The sequence below is a fragment of the Callospermophilus lateralis genome, chromosome 14, assembly GCF_048772815.1.
Source record: "Callospermophilus lateralis isolate mCalLat2 chromosome 14, mCalLat2.hap1, whole genome shotgun sequence".
Lineage (NCBI taxonomy): Eukaryota > Metazoa > Chordata > Mammalia > Rodentia > Sciuridae > Callospermophilus > Callospermophilus lateralis.
The window spans coordinates 28,436,523-28,453,706 of NC_135318.1; the positions used below are offsets into that span (position 1 = coordinate 28,436,523).

General features: G+C 34.5%; 1 protein-coding gene across 3 annotated transcripts in view; it reads right to left on the minus strand.

Moving 5' to 3' along the window:
* The window catches only part of Heatr5b (HEAT repeat containing 5B), an 82,882-nt gene that overhangs the window by 44,451 nt on the left and 21,247 nt on the right, over positions 1–17,184 (minus strand). For all 3 annotated transcript variants that reach the window (XM_076833296.2, XM_076833295.2, XM_076833297.2), the window contains exons 13-21: positions 15,248–15,347; positions 14,562–14,671; positions 13,233–13,396; positions 12,324–12,499; positions 8,883–8,988; positions 6,012–6,202; positions 5,435–5,594; positions 4,615–4,804; positions 3,118–3,287 (exon numbers count right to left, since the gene is read on the minus strand). In XM_076833296.2, coding sequence (XP_076689411.1) covers positions 3,118–3,287; positions 4,615–4,804; positions 5,435–5,594; positions 6,012–6,202; positions 8,883–8,988; positions 12,324–12,499; positions 13,233–13,396; positions 14,562–14,671; positions 15,248–15,347 — 1,367 coding nt within the window. The remainder of the gene's footprint in view (positions 1–3,117; positions 3,288–4,614; positions 4,805–5,434; positions 5,595–6,011; positions 6,203–8,882; positions 8,989–12,323; positions 12,500–13,232; positions 13,397–14,561; positions 14,672–15,247; positions 15,348–17,184) is intronic.

A 17,184-nucleotide genomic window follows, 5' to 3' on the forward strand; every position in this document is an offset into this window, starting at 1 on the left:
ATTACATATGGTGTCAGATAATATAATCATTTTTGGTGACAATGACTGAGTAGAAATGAACATGAAACTTATAAAAATCTGAATTAATTTCATTAATCTGGAGGAACCCAAGTGTAAACTATTTTTCAGAGCATCTAACAATCTAGTTAATGAATACAGCATGAGAGGCTTTTGGTGTTATTCAAACAAGACATCCACTTGAATGCCCATTTTCTCATCTTCAGTCTGGTATACCACCTCCTTTCCACCAGATGACTATAATCTCACTACTTAAAGTAGTCTTCTGGAAAGGTTCAGGAAGATGATCCAATATGCTTTGTAACAAGACCCTAGGTGTTCCATTAAGGGAATCAGTTTGGAGACATTATCCTGTGTTAACACACAGTGTTCCCTGTGGCTTACTGATAAGCTCCACTGAGGTAAACAAATCCATGTCATTACTTTATCCTCTTAAATGTTCTCCATTGTATCAGGTCAACCTCCACAGGCTAATTATTTAAGGAGGAAAAAAAAAATGGACGCTGGGCATGGTGGCATACACCTGTAATTCCAGTGGCTTGGGAGCCTGAGGCAGGAGGTTCATGAGTTCAAAGCCTGCTTCAGCAACTTAGCAAGGCTCTAAGCAACTCAGCAAGACCCCATCTCTAAATAAAATGTGAAAAAAGAGCTAGGGATACAGCTCCATGGTTAAGCACATCTGGGTTCAATTCCTGGTACCAAAAAAAAAAAAAAAAAAATGGAGAGAGGAATCAGACAACCTAGGATTGGATATTTGAGTCTTCATCACCTTGGTCAGCTGCCTAAGCTGTATCAGGTATATGATAAATCCAGTCCATCTTACTCAAGATTTACTATCTATACCTTTGGAGCTTATATCAAACCAGGCTTTTGGCAGGATGCTTAATATCTTGCTAAAGAGTGCCATCTAATGTATACTGGCAGTTGATCATTTTCTTTGTGGATGTTCTTTGTGAACATTTCACATGGATTTGGTTTTGCCCTGTAGCTGGCTCAGACTCCTTGAGAGTCTGGGCTGAATGAATTCACCTTAATCTATAATAAAATAGGAACAAATCATGTTGTGAAAAGCTAAATTTACTACACCAGATTTAGCATCTAATATCTTGGCCTTTCAGTTCCCTCACTTTATCCTGGATAATGTTTCCCTCCTTTCACCTTCAATATATATCCTCCCCTGGTTACAACTGTAGTGACTTCCTTTCTCCACATATATTAGCCTTCTCCTGTCTTTACCCTTCTCCCTATCCAAATGAGAATTCACAGTCCATCATTTCAGAACTGTCTTGTCTCCCTTATCCTGTGGCCATTTAATCTATTTTACTTGACCAAATGCCAACTATAAATTTATCTAAGTCTCTAGTTTCTTAATGGCTTCACCTAAGTTAATTACTAGTATTGGAGAAAATCTCACAACTAGGCAAACATCCCATAAGTCCCACAATGAAGCCAAACAAAAACAGCATGGTATTGGCACCAAAACAGACTGGTAGACCAACGGTACAAAATAGAGGACACAGAGACTAACCCACAAAATTATAATTATCTTATATTAGCCAAAGGTGCCAAAAACATGCATTGGAGAAACGATAGCACTCAACAAATGGTGCTGGGAAAACTGAAAATACATATGCAACAAAATAAAATTAAACCCCTATCTCTCACCATGCACAAAACTCAACTCAAAGTGGATCAAGGATCTAGTAATTAAACTAGAGACTCTGCATCTAATAGAAGAAAAAGTAAGCCCTAATCTCCATCATGTGGGATTAGGCCCCAACTTCCTTAATAAAACCCCTATGGCACAAGAATTAAAACCAAGAATCAATAAATGGGATGGACTTAAACTAACAAGTTTCTTCTCAGTAAAAGAAACAATCTGTGAGGTGAACAGAGAGCCTACATGGTGGGAGCAAATTTTTACCCCTCACACATCAGATAGAGCAACAATCTCTAGGGTATATAAAGAACTCAAAAAGCTAAACACCAAAAAAACAAACCCAATCAACAAATGGGCCAAGGACCTGAACAGACACTTCTCAGAAGAGGATATACAATCAATCAACAAATATATGAAAAAATGTTCATCATCTTTAGCAATTAGAGAAATGCAAATCAAAACTACTCTTAAGATATCATCTCACTCCACTCAGAATGGCAGCTATTATGGAGATAAACAACAATAAATGTTGACGAGGATGCAGGGAAAAAGGTACACTCATACATTGCTGGTAGGACTGCAAATTGGTGCAGCCAATATGGAAAGCAGTATGGAGATTCCTTAGAAATCGGCGAATGAAACCACCATTTAACCCAGCTATCCCTCTCCTTGGTCTATACCCAAAAGACTTAAAAACAGCATATTACAGGGACACAGCCACATCAATGTTTATAGCAGCACAATTCACAATAGCTAAACTATGGAGCCAACCTAGATGTCCTTCAGTGGTTGAATGGATTAAAAAAATGTGGCATATATACACAATGGAATTTTACTCAGCAATAAAAGAGAATAAAATCATGGCATTTGCAGGTAAATGTATGGTGTTGGAGAAGACAATGCTAAGTGAAGTTAGCCAATCCCCAAAAAACAAATGCCGAATGTTTTCTCTGATATAAGGAGGCTGATTCATAGTGAGGTAGGGAGCAGGGAGCATGGGAGGAATAGATGAACTCTAGAAAGGGCAGAGAGGTGGGAGGGGAAGGGAGAGGGCAAGGGGTTAGCAAGGATGGTGGAATGTGATAGACATCATTATCCAAAGTACATGTATGAAGACACGAATTGGTGTGAACATACTTTATATACAACCAGAGATATGAAAAATTGTGCTGTATAAGAATTATAATAAGAATTGTAATGCATTCCGCAATCATTTATTTTTTAAAAAAACCAATAAATAAAATGGTATTACTAAAAAAACAGGCGAAAATGAAAACTCCTGAATAATATTAATAGTCATAAAATGACTACTGAAGCTGAAACCCTAGATTCACAACTTTGTAAACTTAAATCTTTTGTTTGGATCCAGATTGATATTTTGGGAAAGAAATGTGGAGGCTCCCTAAATTAATTCATGAATGAAACAGCTTTATACTTACACAAAGGCTAGGAACAAGACTGGACAGGTTGACATGTCGTGGTGCAAACATGTGGAGCTGCTGAAGGCAAGATATGGCAGCTGCCTGAACCAGAGAGTCTGAATGGTCCTGCGTTATTGCACAACCCACCAAACAAGAGGAACGAATTGTAGAAATTGTCGCTCCATTCCCTTTTAAAAAATGTAGAATATAATTATTTGATTAGTATCACAAAAAACATTCCTAGAAAATAATTATCTTCTAAATAATATCCTCTTCCAATTTCTATTCAGATTGTTTTAAAAACAAAAAGTCTGACAAGTCCACAGAAATGATTTCAAAACACAACTGTAGTTGGATTTACATCTCTCTTAGAGCTAACTAAATTTGTATTTATTCTCTAATAAATTATACTATCATTTACAATCATCATTGCTTTATTTGAAAGAGCCAGATTTCTCATTCTGTTCAACCAACATTATTACTTTTATTATATATTTCAAATCCAGCATTCTTAAGAAGATTAATGACAGTTTATTATACCGTTTAATATAAGTGAATTAATTTTTTTCTAAAGTAAAATAATTTTATATACATATAAAGATCAAACAAGGAAATCATATAATCATAGATATAAAACCTTGGGAAAATTCTTAATGTGTCTCAGCCTTAGCATTTCATCTGTAAGATGGAGTTAACACCTATCTGAATTTTTGTCAGAATTAAATAAAATTTAATAATTTATTTCATTTAATTAAAAAATGGTAGAGGGTAAAAGGGAAAATTCTCAAAGTGGTTTATATATTCAGGATACATTCACAATAATTTACTGATTTGAGCATATAATTTAGATATTAGTAGAATTAGTCCTGAGTGTAAGAATGTAAGTTTCAGGATCATACATATGTCACTCATATGTTGAAAAATTCTGAACAAATGATTTCTGAGCTTGCCTCCTTCTAGAAAGATATTATCTAATTTATGGCAGTGGCTTTGCAAACTATGGTCCTGACCCTCAGGGTTCAAAAAAAGCGAAGCAAAAGTCCATGAAGATAAGTGCATAGCACTCCAGACCCAAAGAACTCCATTTTTATCTTTGTTTCCATGGGGCCCCAAGTACAATTCCATTTAAATATATTTTCTGTATTCAAACCTTGAAAATACTGTCATGTCATAGGTTTTTTTGGAGGTATTAAAAAAAAATCATGGGCTAGGGTTGTGGCTCAGAGGTGGAGCACTCGCCCTGCAAGTATGAGGCCCTGAGTTCCATCCTCAGCACCACATAAAAATAAATAAAAATAAAGGTAGTGTGTCCAACTACAACTAAAAAATAAATATTTTTTTAAAATCACACATGTACAAAGTTGAGTACCAGGCCTTTGGAAAACCCAAATAGTCAGTAGATAGTAATTATTATTATAAAAAAATGTTTTGAAACAACATGACTGTCACATTCAGGAAATCAAAAGACAGTAAATTATCTGCCTAGTTTCTTTACCTTAAAATGAATTTACTTACCTTGTAGTTCAGGGCCAACTGTAGTTATTATAGCACCCAAACATCTACCCAAACACTGATGAACTTCTGTATGTGAAGGTGGAACAGTCAACAGCAAGGTAAGAACTAGAGATAAAGTTGGTTCCACATATCCTCGATACATTGGGCCACTAGAATCCACTATCAAAGCAAGCGAATGAAGAGACCATGTCTAGAATAAAATTTAACTTTATTTTAGTTGTAAGGAAGAACTGCAGTAACTGAATTGAGTATACTGAATTATTATATGCATATACTCATAATAATTTGGGGCACATCAATGTAAAATGGCAAATGATGATTATATATTTTCCCACATGCTCATGATTCTTACTGTAGTTATATTTACTTATGTATGAAATGTTTAAGAAGAAACCACAAAAACAAAACAAATTCAAGAAATAAAACAGAAGATTCAATGAATGACCCAGAACCTGGGCTAGGGTAATAGGAAAAAAGAGAGAGAAGGATAGTAATTTGAAACAAAATTGATTAATCAAATGTAAAGAAATCCAAAAAAGAAGAAAAATGTACAAAGAACAACAAATAATAAAAATAAAATATGTTTGAAAGAGTATATGTAAATGGAGTTAATTCCCAAAATAAGACAGACTTTAAGGTTAGGTTGAAAAGCAAAATCTTGTTATATACTATTACAAATAAGACACCTAAAACAAAATAACAGGGAAAGAACACAATATATTTTTCCAAATAACTTATTGGTCATTATTATTTTAAGAAGCAAATAATTTTCTTAAAGTAATTATTTAAAATTTTGTAATAAAAATTAATATTACTCTACCTGGACTTCAGGAGATGTTCCATCTTGTGCTAGAGCCAATAAAATGCTGACACTGGTCTTTAGATGTTGTCCTGAGCCTATACCACCAACATAACGATGCAAACAACCAAGGGCTAAGGAATGACCAGTTCTAGAAACAACATCTCGAGCTGATTTCAATCTGGAAAAAAGATTATGCTTCTAGAATTGAGTCTTCTCTAGTAATAACAATCTCATAGATCACATAAAAAAGAGAAAATATTGTAGAAATCAGAAAATATTACACTGTGATTCACTTTTTTCACTCCCTTACAAGAGTTAGAGCTTCAATTTAACATAGTTGTTTAAGTCAAGCAACCATGCTCATAATTCCAGGTACTCAGGAGAAGCAGGAAGATCAGCAACTAAGCAAAACCCTTTCTCCAAATAAAAAAATATAAAGGACTGAGAATGTATCTCAGAGATAGAGCATTCCTGGAATTCAATCCCAAGTATTGTCCAAAAAATAAATAAATAAATAAAAATAGTTGGTTAGCTGAGGGTGTAGTTCACTGGTAGAGTTATTATTAAAAGCTTGTTAGTAAAGAGACTTACTTACTTGTCAAAGCTATATTGAGCCATTCTAGCTATAAAAGTCGCTTCTCCAACCACCTGAGCCATTCTTCCAAGAGCTTCCCCTGCTGCACACCGTAAGATTGGGTTTGGATTGTCAAGAGCACCCATAACCAGTGTCAGAGCAGATTTACGAACTTCCTCAGGTCCTAAAGTACTTTTGTTTTCAGCTAAACCCTACATTGATTTTAAAAATAATGAAATATTAAATAAAATAAAAGGCGAATATTCTGTAATTTCTGTAAATATACAGATATATTCATATATATAATAATATATATTATTTCTATAAATATACAAATATATTCATATATATTATACAAATATATTCATATATTATTATGCTTTCCCAAGCATATACTGTACCTAGAACAAGTACCTATTAATTGATAGTAATCACTTTTCTAAATATGATTTTAGAACATGGTAAATAACTATCAACAGTTCAACTGGTCCAAAGACCAGCAATCCCTGGGAGAGTTTCTATCCAAAGCCTAATATTCAAATGTTGCTTTTGTATATAAAGGATACTATATTAATAAATCAACCTTTAATTAACTGAAATTGAAATTTATCACTCTAAAGAAAGATGTGGCCTGGTCTGGGGTTGTGGCTCAGAGGTAGAGCACTCACCTACTATGCACTGGGTTTGATCCTTAGCACCACATAAAAATAAAATAAAGATACTGTGTCCACCTATAACTAAAAAAAATAAAGAAAGAAAGAAAAAATAGAAAGACCAGGCCTGATGAGTATGAAATTTTGATTCATCTATGTAAGAATTCTATAAAAGAATTATATCTTTGAGTATAATATACTCAAAGAATTATATCTTTGAGTATAATCAATATAGGCATAAGGCAAAATTCAGTAAAAAGAATCAGTAATTGAGTGTTGATATAATTTGTTCATCATCCTGAATGCTAATATCCCTGTTCTAGCTACAGTCATTGTTCTTCTTTTTTTTTTTTGTATTATTGTTTTTATTTAATTAGTTACACATGATAGTACAATGACCTTGACATATCATACATTTGAATCAGATGGGATATAATTTCTCATTTTTCTGAGTGTATAGGTTGCAGAATCATATTAGTCATGTAGTCACATATATACACAAAGTAATAATAATGTCTGTTTCATTCTACTATCCTTCCTATCCCCCCATCTCCTCCCCTCCCTCCTATCACTTCTCTCTACCTAATCTAAGGTAATGCTATTCTCTCTCTTTTTTTTCTCATATCTTCATACATGTGTTTTGTATAACAATGAGGGTCTCCTTCCACCATCCATGTAATTTCCCTTCTCCCTCCCTTTCTTTCCCATCCCTCTTTCCTACGTAGAGGTAATCTTCTTCCCCTGCTTTTCCTCCCTACGCAATTTTGAGTCACCCTACTTATATCAGAAGACATTCAGCATTTGTTTTTTGGGGATTGGCTAACTTCACTTAGCATAATCTGCTCTAATGCCATCCATTTCCACAGTCACTGTTCTTGAATTGAATTTACTTACTTGAGACCAAAAATCTAAGTCATGGTGCCAGAAGAAAATGTTAATGACAACAGAGGCATTAACTTTTCTATGAAGAAAAGTATAATCTGTACAGCAATAGTCCACTATTCTACCATCCTCATTTCTTTTTTTTTTTTTTAATTTAGATGTCTGCCAGGCATGGTGGTGTGGTGCATGCCTGTAATCTCTGTGGCTCAGGAGGCTGAAACAGGAAGATTGTGAGTCTAAAGCCAGCCTTAGCAACTTAGCAAGGCCCTAAGCAATTTAGAAAGATGCGGTCCCTAAATAAAATTTTTAAAACAATTTTAAGAAGGTTAGGGATGTGGCTCAGTGGTTAAGCACCCCGGGTTTAATCCCTGGTACCAAAAAACAAAAGGAAAAAAACCATCAAATGTCAGTATTACTTAATGATCTCTAAATAGGACACATACTACTGATTATATAAACAGTATCAACCTTTCTTCTGTAACAAATGCTTATATCTCTTTTACCTAATGTTTATAAAACATAACTAAAGATATGCTCATTTAAGGACCTGTATTTGTGACCACTTTCTTTAGTGCTAAATGATATAAAAAGCTTTCAAATACCTTATGAAAGGATACACAGTATGATGCATGACCTCTGTGAGCTAGGCAAAATATCTGTTATTCTACTTTATTAAGTAGAAACTAGTTCAATAAAGGTTAAGGGAATTGTACTAATCATAAACCTAGTAAGTAACTAAACTAGAAGACAATCACTCCATACAACAGTCTTTCAACTACATAAACAGTCTTTATGATTTATAGTCTAAATAAAAAATTGAACTTGAACATCTTTAGAAATCACTATTTCTTTCTCTTTTTTTTGTACCAGGGATTGAACTCCAGGAGTGTTTAACCACTGAGTCACATCCTTAGCCCTTTCTATTTTTCATTTTGAGATAGGGTCTCGCTAAGTTGCTTAGGACCTCGCTAAGTTTCTGAGGTAGGTTTTGAACTTGCAGTCCTCCTGCCTCAGCCTCCCAAGCCACTAGGATTACAGATATGCACCACCATGCCTGGCTAGAAAACCCATTATTTCTTTAATCAGGTATCTTTGAAAATTCCAAAAGAAATTATTGGCACATATAAAATTTGAGATTCAAATCAAAATACAAACTTTAACATTACTAAAATATAAAATAAATATTTAATTACAATGAGCCCAACAAAGTTTTTAACAACTTTATTAAGCTAATATTAAAAAGCACAGTTATCAAGTATACATAAACGTAAGCATTATAATAATCTTGAGATTCCTAGCTTATTAAATGAATTAACATCTTATTTCATAATATTTATTATGGTCTAAAAGTAAATACCTTGAGTGCACTAAGAACAGCAGTAAATATATTAAGCTGCACAGCCTGCTGGCGGACACCTTTGGCTTGTTTAACACATTCAGCAAAGTGATCCAGCATTTGTAATCTATAATAATAGGATAAAGATCATATTAGTGATGCTCTTATTTAAATATACCTAAAAAAAAGCAAAGAGTACAAACTGTGTAGCAAATAATACCTCTTGTTGTCTCTTTTCTATTCACATAACTGATCCAAACCAGATCTTTTTCTCCTGAATTAATGTATAGTTGTGAACAAAAAAAAAGAGACTAAATATTAAGTTTCAATTAGCAAAATTAGGTCATAATTGTAGTGGTCCTTAAACATTAACACCAGTGTCCAACCCAGTGCCTAACATATAATAGGTGTGCTACAGTTTCCATCTTTATTTTTGTACCAGGGATTGAACCCAGGGGCACTCAACCAATGAGCCACATCCCCAGCCCTATTTTGTATTTTATTTAGAGACAGGGTCTCACTGAGTTGCTTAGAGCCTCACTAAATTGCTGAGGCTGGCTTTGAACTCTTGATGTTCCTGCCTCAGCCTCCTAAACTGCTGGGATTACAGGTATGCGCCACTATGCCCGGCTTATAGTTTACATCTTGAATGCTCCCCAAAGGCCCCTGTGTTAAGGACTTGATACCCAGGGTGGCATTTGGGAGGTGGTGGAACTTTAAGTGGTAGAAATTTGTGGAAGGTCACTGGGGATGTGCCCTCGAAAGTGATAGTAAGACCCCAAGTCTCTCCCCTCTCTCTCTTTGCCAAGAGGTGAGCAGTTTCTGTGCTCCAGCTATGTTACCTCACCACAGGACCAAAACCCAATATCAGGCCAATGGATTAAGGACTGGAACCTCCAAAACTGTAAGCCAAAATTAGCTGGGCATGGTGGTGCATACCTGTAATCCCAGTGGCTTGGGAGACTGAGACAGGAAGATCGTGAGTTCAAAGCCAGCCTCAGCAATTTAGCAAGGCACTAAGCAACTCAGTGAGACCCTGTCTCTAAATAAAATACAAAATAGGGCTGGGGATGTGGCTCAGTGGCTGAGTGACCCTGAGTTCAATCCCCAATACGCCCCCCCCAAATTAATCTTTCCTGTTTATAAATTAGTTGTCTCAGTTATCTTGTTATAGTGATGGAAAGCTGACTAACACAAAGTATTCACAGTTTCTTGAATATAATAATAATCAATAATTACATATCTCTGTGGTAGAGTTATCAGTTTAAAAATGTGGCATAATTATTTTCTTTTTTCAAACATTCTTTCATAGAAGACAAGAGTACTCCATGTTTTAATCTCATAAGCTATTGGGATTTCAAAAAAAAATTAGCTTTGGTCAATTTTGAAATATAAAAACTAGATGTGAATTTTATTATTTCATTTTTTTTTCAAAAAGACTGTTTTAAAAAAATTCTTGGCCATTTAAGACTATTCTAATTAAAAAAGAGTGACGGCTGGGGTTGTGGCTCAGCGGTAAAGTACTGGGTTAGCACGTGTGAAGCCCTGGGTTCAATCCTTAGCACCACATATAAATAAAATAAACATATTTTAAAAAATTTTTTAAAAAGAATGAGACCATTCTTCTAAAAAGAAACGGGTAGAGCAAAGGGATCCAGAGAAAATGGATATACTAGGACAACTATAACCTAAAGCAAAAAATCAAACTTTCTCAAAGGTCACTATTAGGATTCAGCTCAATTTATAACAGGTCAGAGTTCTCAGGTCAAAACATTTTTCAGAACCTCACATCTGACCCAACACATACCTTTTTAAAAGCTTATTTAAAAATAGAACTTTTTTCCTCATTATGAAATGTTTATCCCATTTAATTTGGAAAAATATTTTAAAAAGTTACTACTAAGGGAATAAGTAGCTCCTGGAACATTTCCTTTTAGGTCTTTACCCTACGTAAACACATAAATATGTTCTTGTTTATTTTTTAAAATATCTTTTAAAAAATATTTTAGTTATACATGGACACAGTATCTTTATTTTGTTTATTTATCTTTATGTGGTGCTAAGGATTGAATCCAGTGCCTCACATGTATGAGGCAAGTGCTCTGCCACTGAGCCACAACCCCTGTCCTGTTCTTGTACATTTTTATGTACTTTAAGAAACAAAACTGGGATCACCTCCTGTCATTTATTTAACCTTTTTAATTTTATCATTGTGTCATGAGCACTTCTCACATCAAAACATCATTTCTATTAAAAAGTATTCTAGCCTATGGACTTTCCATTATTTATTCACTTAATCCCCAATTGGTGGTTATTTGCGTTTATATTTTTAATAAAATTTATTTATTTATACTTCACCTTGTTTCACAAAAGATATCAGATACAGTTACAACAACCCTGGATTTTAGTTAGAGCTCTCATAACTAGCTGAATAATTGGAAACCTATAAACTCTTAGATCTAGATTTCCTTAGATTTAAAATAAGGAATCTGGGGATGCAGCTCAGTGGTAGAGCATTTGCCTAGCAGATATGAGCCCAAGGTTCGATCCCTAACACTGCAAAAGACTAAAACAGAAGATTTAAAATAAGGATGTTAGATAGATGCTGTAAGGATTCTTTCACCTTTACCATTCTTTAACACTTACGTGGCAATCGAATGTTCTTAAAGATATCTAGGTAAAGTAAATTTTTTATAATTAAAGTTGAATACAAAAAGCAAATTCAAAAGCAATTAAGTAATCTACATATTTAAAGATTATCTGATATTTTTATTTTTTTAAGAAAAGCATAAAGTGCTTATTTTGTAAAATGGAAGTAACACTTGGAGGTGTGTGGATCAGGCAGTCCCCAGTAGAGGAATTCCAGCTTTTTAATCTTTTACAAATACATATTCATATAACTTTCAAATTATCTTTGAAGGTCTTACATTAATTCATTTTTGCTTTTTTTGTGGCAAATCACAAATATATGAAATGCCTGCTCATATTAGGAATGGTGACTATAGATTATAAAATACAGCAAACTAAAATGCTTCAGGTACAAAAAAGAATGAGTTAACTTAGTTTCTCAAGTTCCAGACTTAAACCACCTTACAGACAAATGTTATTAGAGGATAGATTTTCCATACATTTACTCCTTCAGTAATACAAACAATAGAATTAGCAAATTGATATCCCTAAAGGTAGGGTCAAACCTCTTATAAACTGTGAAATAAGCCATTAGAATGAAATTCTTTATTGGGCAAGACATAGTCCATAATACCAGACACTAGCACATAAGGTCAAATCTTAAACACATTTTCAAATTACGTGGAATTTTCATTCACTTTATTTTATATGGTATGTGTCACTTGTGTCAGTAAATTTGAGAATACTATTTAAGTAGTAGCTCACTTTATTGAGGAGTTAATTGGGATGGGAAAATTTACTTAACTAAAATTACCTGATTGACTTTATACTAACCGATGTTTATATGAAACATGAGGAAACACTACACCAAAAAGAGCCACAGAGGCATCTATCACTGAGACTCCAAGAGGGAGAGGACCAGGTACAGCTTCACCAATAGGTATTCGTAAATAAATGGAGGAAGGGTCATGCTCCAGAGCCCCACTTCCAGATGCACTGTTTGGCTGGAGCTGCAGAAGAGTGACATAAAAATTACTCAAAGTCTACTTCAGGAAATTCACTTATTAAGTATTTAGTATGAAAAACTGAGCGGGGGAGGAAGAAGAAAAGGTAACAATAAAAACGAATGATTGGATATGAGAACTTAAAAACAGATAAAAGTAAAATTTTGTTTTGAAAAGTCATCAGTAATACCTTATAGGATTTTAATAAAAGTCTTCTTCATTCTAAAACATTCTTATACCATGCACCTTAGTGTGTGAGGCAAAATAAATCAGCAATATCTAAATCCACAAAAATATTTAAAATGGACTTAATATTTCTTTTTAAAAAGCACATAGGAAATAACATTCTGTTGGCAAAAGAGGTTCTAAATCTTCAATCTACTAACTCTCACGCCTCTCCAACCTATCACACAACAAAACGAACTACAACAAAAACACCAATAACCAAAAGCCCATTAAAACTAAAAAGCCCATTAAAATAACCAAAAGCCCAACTAAAGTTTCCCATAGCCACCACAGGGTATTCAAATATAAAAAATACTGAAGAAAGACAATTTGCCAAATCATAACTAATGCTGTTCACCACTTATCTACCACCAAGATGCTATTGTTAAGTGTCCAAGAAAGCTAAATGAAAACTAAACATTGGTTCACTATATTTTCTTTTAAAAAAACAACTGGTAAAAGAACCACTGTTTTAGATTAAACCAGGATTTAATTTCCCTATATGGTTTACTACCTGGTCTTCAATTGATTTATGATCAGTTTCTTGAAGCCAGGATCCAAGAAGAACGCTATCATCATAATGGCAAAGAGATCGAAGAAGGGAGGTGGTTGTGTTGGCTGAGTTGTCAGTCAAAGTAAATTCTGCTACCAGTTCTCTAAGAAGTGCATTGAAAGATCCTAAAACACAGAACTTCAAATCAGATTAAAAACAATAATTTTATCAAAATTACAATCATTGCCCACAAAAAGTATCAACATGTTCAACAGAAATAAAATAAGTTCCTATACCCTTTACTAAAAATCTATGTTGATTTATATTTTTTTCAGAGATGGGATCTCACTATGTTGCCCAGGCTCACTCTGAATTCCTGAGCTCAAGTGATCCTTTTGTTTCAGCTTCCAAAGAAAGTGGGACTATAGGTACACTCCACTGTGCCCAGTCTAAAATATATATTAGATATTTGAATTCCAGTCTTAATACACAATAATGATATTTTTGTTTTATTATTGTATTATGCTTTTGGTCAAAACTAAAGTGACTAAAAAATTTACAGAGAGGGTAGATCATTTATTTTAAATATAGTAAATGTAACAAGATTATTATTTATTGTTCATTGCCCAATAAGTGCCAACACTGAACCAAAACATCAAAATTCTTGGGCACAGTTATATGGGAAAGAAATTGTTTATTTTAGGGGTGGGGTTGTGGCTCAGTGGTAGAGCACTTGCCTAGCACAGGTGAGGCCCTGGGTAAGATCCTCAGCACCACATAAAAATAAATAAGTAAAATAAAGGTATTGTGTCCATCTACAAATAAAAAAATAAATTTATAAAAAAAGAAATTATTTTAATATTAACATTTTATATAATATTTGATTTCTGCAAAGTATATAACTATTCTTTCAGATCCTTATTATTGGCTATCCAAATTATTGGCTATATTACAATATGTATGAAGTAGTTTAGGAGGGTAATTAAAAGTATAGACTTTAAAGATAAACCATCTGGGTTTGAATCTAAGCTCCACCACTTTTGGTTTCTAAGACTTGGGAAAGTTACTTCACCTCTCTCTATATGAGATCCTCCATCTACAGAATATGTGCAATTGCCTCATGAGCTGGGTTAGAGTCACAGGATCTAACACATGTAAAGGTTTAGAAAGAGACCTCCAATACAATAAGAACTCAACAATGTGAGCTACTCTGCATGAAGAATAGTAAAATGGTGCTCCTCCCTTGCACAGTGAGCCAGTGGGAAAGCCCTGGTCAGAACTCTTTAATACTGTGAGGATCTTCAAGGGCACACTGAACAATTTCTATCAGATACTGCAAATTTTATTTACCTTCATAAGTTTTTGGAGGTAACAAAGCCAAGATGTCATAAAGTCTTAAACGGACCATTGCAGCACTAGCTTTCAGATGAGCTCCATGGGCTTTAATGACAGATGGAATGCTACAATATTGAAAGCAGAGTTGGAATCAGCTTACTAGAATAAGCATTACTTATAAACCTTTAACAGTGCATCTTTAGTAATGTATAAATGTACCATTAAAATACCTTGGTAAATATTAAATTTTCATCTTAGTTTATTTTGTGATATTTGATGTAAGAAAGACATTTAAAAACAACTATATTTTTTATTTATTTTGGGGAGTACCAGGGATTGATCTCAGGGGCACTCAACCACTGAGCCACATCCCCAGCCCTATTCTGTATTTTATTTAGAGATAGGGTCTCACTGAGTTGCTCAGCACCTTGATAAATTGCTGAGGCTGGCTTTGAACTCGCAATCTTCCTGTCTCAGCCTTCTTAGCCACTGGGATTACAGGTATGTGCCACCGTGTCCAGCATAACTATATTTTAATACACATAATTAATATAATTTTAAAAGTCACTTTATAAAATAGTTTTATGTTTCCTATATAACTCTAGAAAGAAGTATAAAAAATGACTGAGGAACACATAAATGAATACATTTATTTATTAATATATAAATAGGTTGTTAACTTGTTATAAGTGTTTACTTACTGTGACATCATAGTCATGGCACATTCAATAGGGGTCATTAATTTTCTAATCACATCTTCAGTTAGGAGTTCAGGACAATGTGCAACAAAACTCCTCATAGCTAGATAAATTTTAAAAGGACAAATTTAGAGCAGCTTTTGTGAACTATTATACTTATAAAATTATATAAAGGCACCTACAATTCTCAATTATTATAAGGTTCTCAAACTATATCAAACCAGGAAAAAAAAACACCAAGAACTACAGAGAAAAATCATTAGAAAAGGCTAGAAGAAGGATGGACAATGGAAATAAAGAGAAAAAGTGTTGGGGAGACTCCTGTGAGTGGAGAAGACTATAACCTCACAGGAATTCAGATGAATAAAAAAAAAAAAAAACAGATTTACACCAGAGAGTTCACACTGGAGAAAGGCCTTATAGGTGTGATGAGTGTGAGAATTCCTTTAGTCAAAATGCCATTCTTAACCAATACCAGATAATTCACACTAGAGCAAAGCTTTATGAGTGTGGCCAGTGTGGGAAATCCTTTAACTACAAAGCCACATTTGCTAAACACCAGAGAGTTCACACTGGAGAAAGGCCTTTTAAATGTAGTAAATATGGGAAATCCTTTAGTCAAAGCTGCATCTATTCAACACCAGAGACTTCACACTGAAGTGAGACCCTGTGAGTGTAACTAGTGTGGAAAATCTGTTAGCCAAAAGTCTGGCCTCATTCAATACTAGGTAGTTCACACTGGAGAAAGGCCTTATGAGTATGACACATGTGGGAATTCCTTTAGTCAATGCTCTATCCTTATTCACCACCAAAAATGTCACAACATGTAGGGATATCATGAAAGCAACAAATATGGAGAAGTTTTTAGCCCAAGTTTAACAGCTCCTAAAAGTTTACACTTGAGAGAGGCCTTAGACCTATAGAGTGTGTCCTCTTTTTCAGAGGCTTTGTGAAGGAACCATCTGCCTAAAGTTAAATATCATACTTTCTAGTACCCATGGGGTGAGAGTCCCCATATATTCAGGCATGGGTGAGGCTTACAGGAGCTGCCATGCACATTCTCAACTGACTGGGTTCCTTGACAGAGTTAAATCACTGCCACCTTCTCTGGTGGAAGGCATCTTCATCTACCGCCCTGCACAACGTTCATCAGTCACTGGAGCATATAAAGGAAGGCAAATGCTTATTCCCTGGAGGAAGTCTTGAAAACCTGGGCCTTCAAGGAGAATTCCTTCTCTTTTCTGACTGATTAAAGCATACTTATAACCTAGTTTTTACCAGGAAAACCTACTCTGCAGTCTGCTGGAGGCTTCCAAAGAATGACTTACTTTCTTCATGGAAAAGTTGTTTTATCAGATTTAAATGACACAGTTGGGTTCATTTTTCCAGCTTCTGTTCATCAATTGGTAACTCCCTGCCTCACATTGCTCTTGACTGTGTGCTAATATATGCCTTATTGTTAAAGCTATCTTTAATCCTGGGGTTCAGTTTACTATGTGAGGAAGCTGGAAAACACTTTGCTCTATTTGTCTGAAGAATGGACAGCTTTCATCCTTCAAAATTGAACTTTGTGTGCCTCTTCAGGAACAGCAAAATGACAGTTCTTATTTGAGGGAAGGAAGGGAGGGTGGGCAGGAGGGAAGGAGGAAAGAAGGATGGAAGGAAGCAAGCAGGTTTAAGACAGATATTCCTTCTCACTGGACCATTTTATGGACAAAATGGTCCAGTGAGAAGGAATATCTTCACTGGTTCTTTAGAATAGAGCTAAGACTAAAACACCTTTCCCTACCACCCTCATGGTTAAATATCTCTTTCTCTTCCGGTTTGGGAAAAAAAAAAAAAAAAAAAAAAACCACGGGACACCCAGTGAAACTCTAGTTCCCAAAAGAAACAAAACCTGAGCCTTTCCTGTAAACTGCTGACTCCCACACAAAAACAAC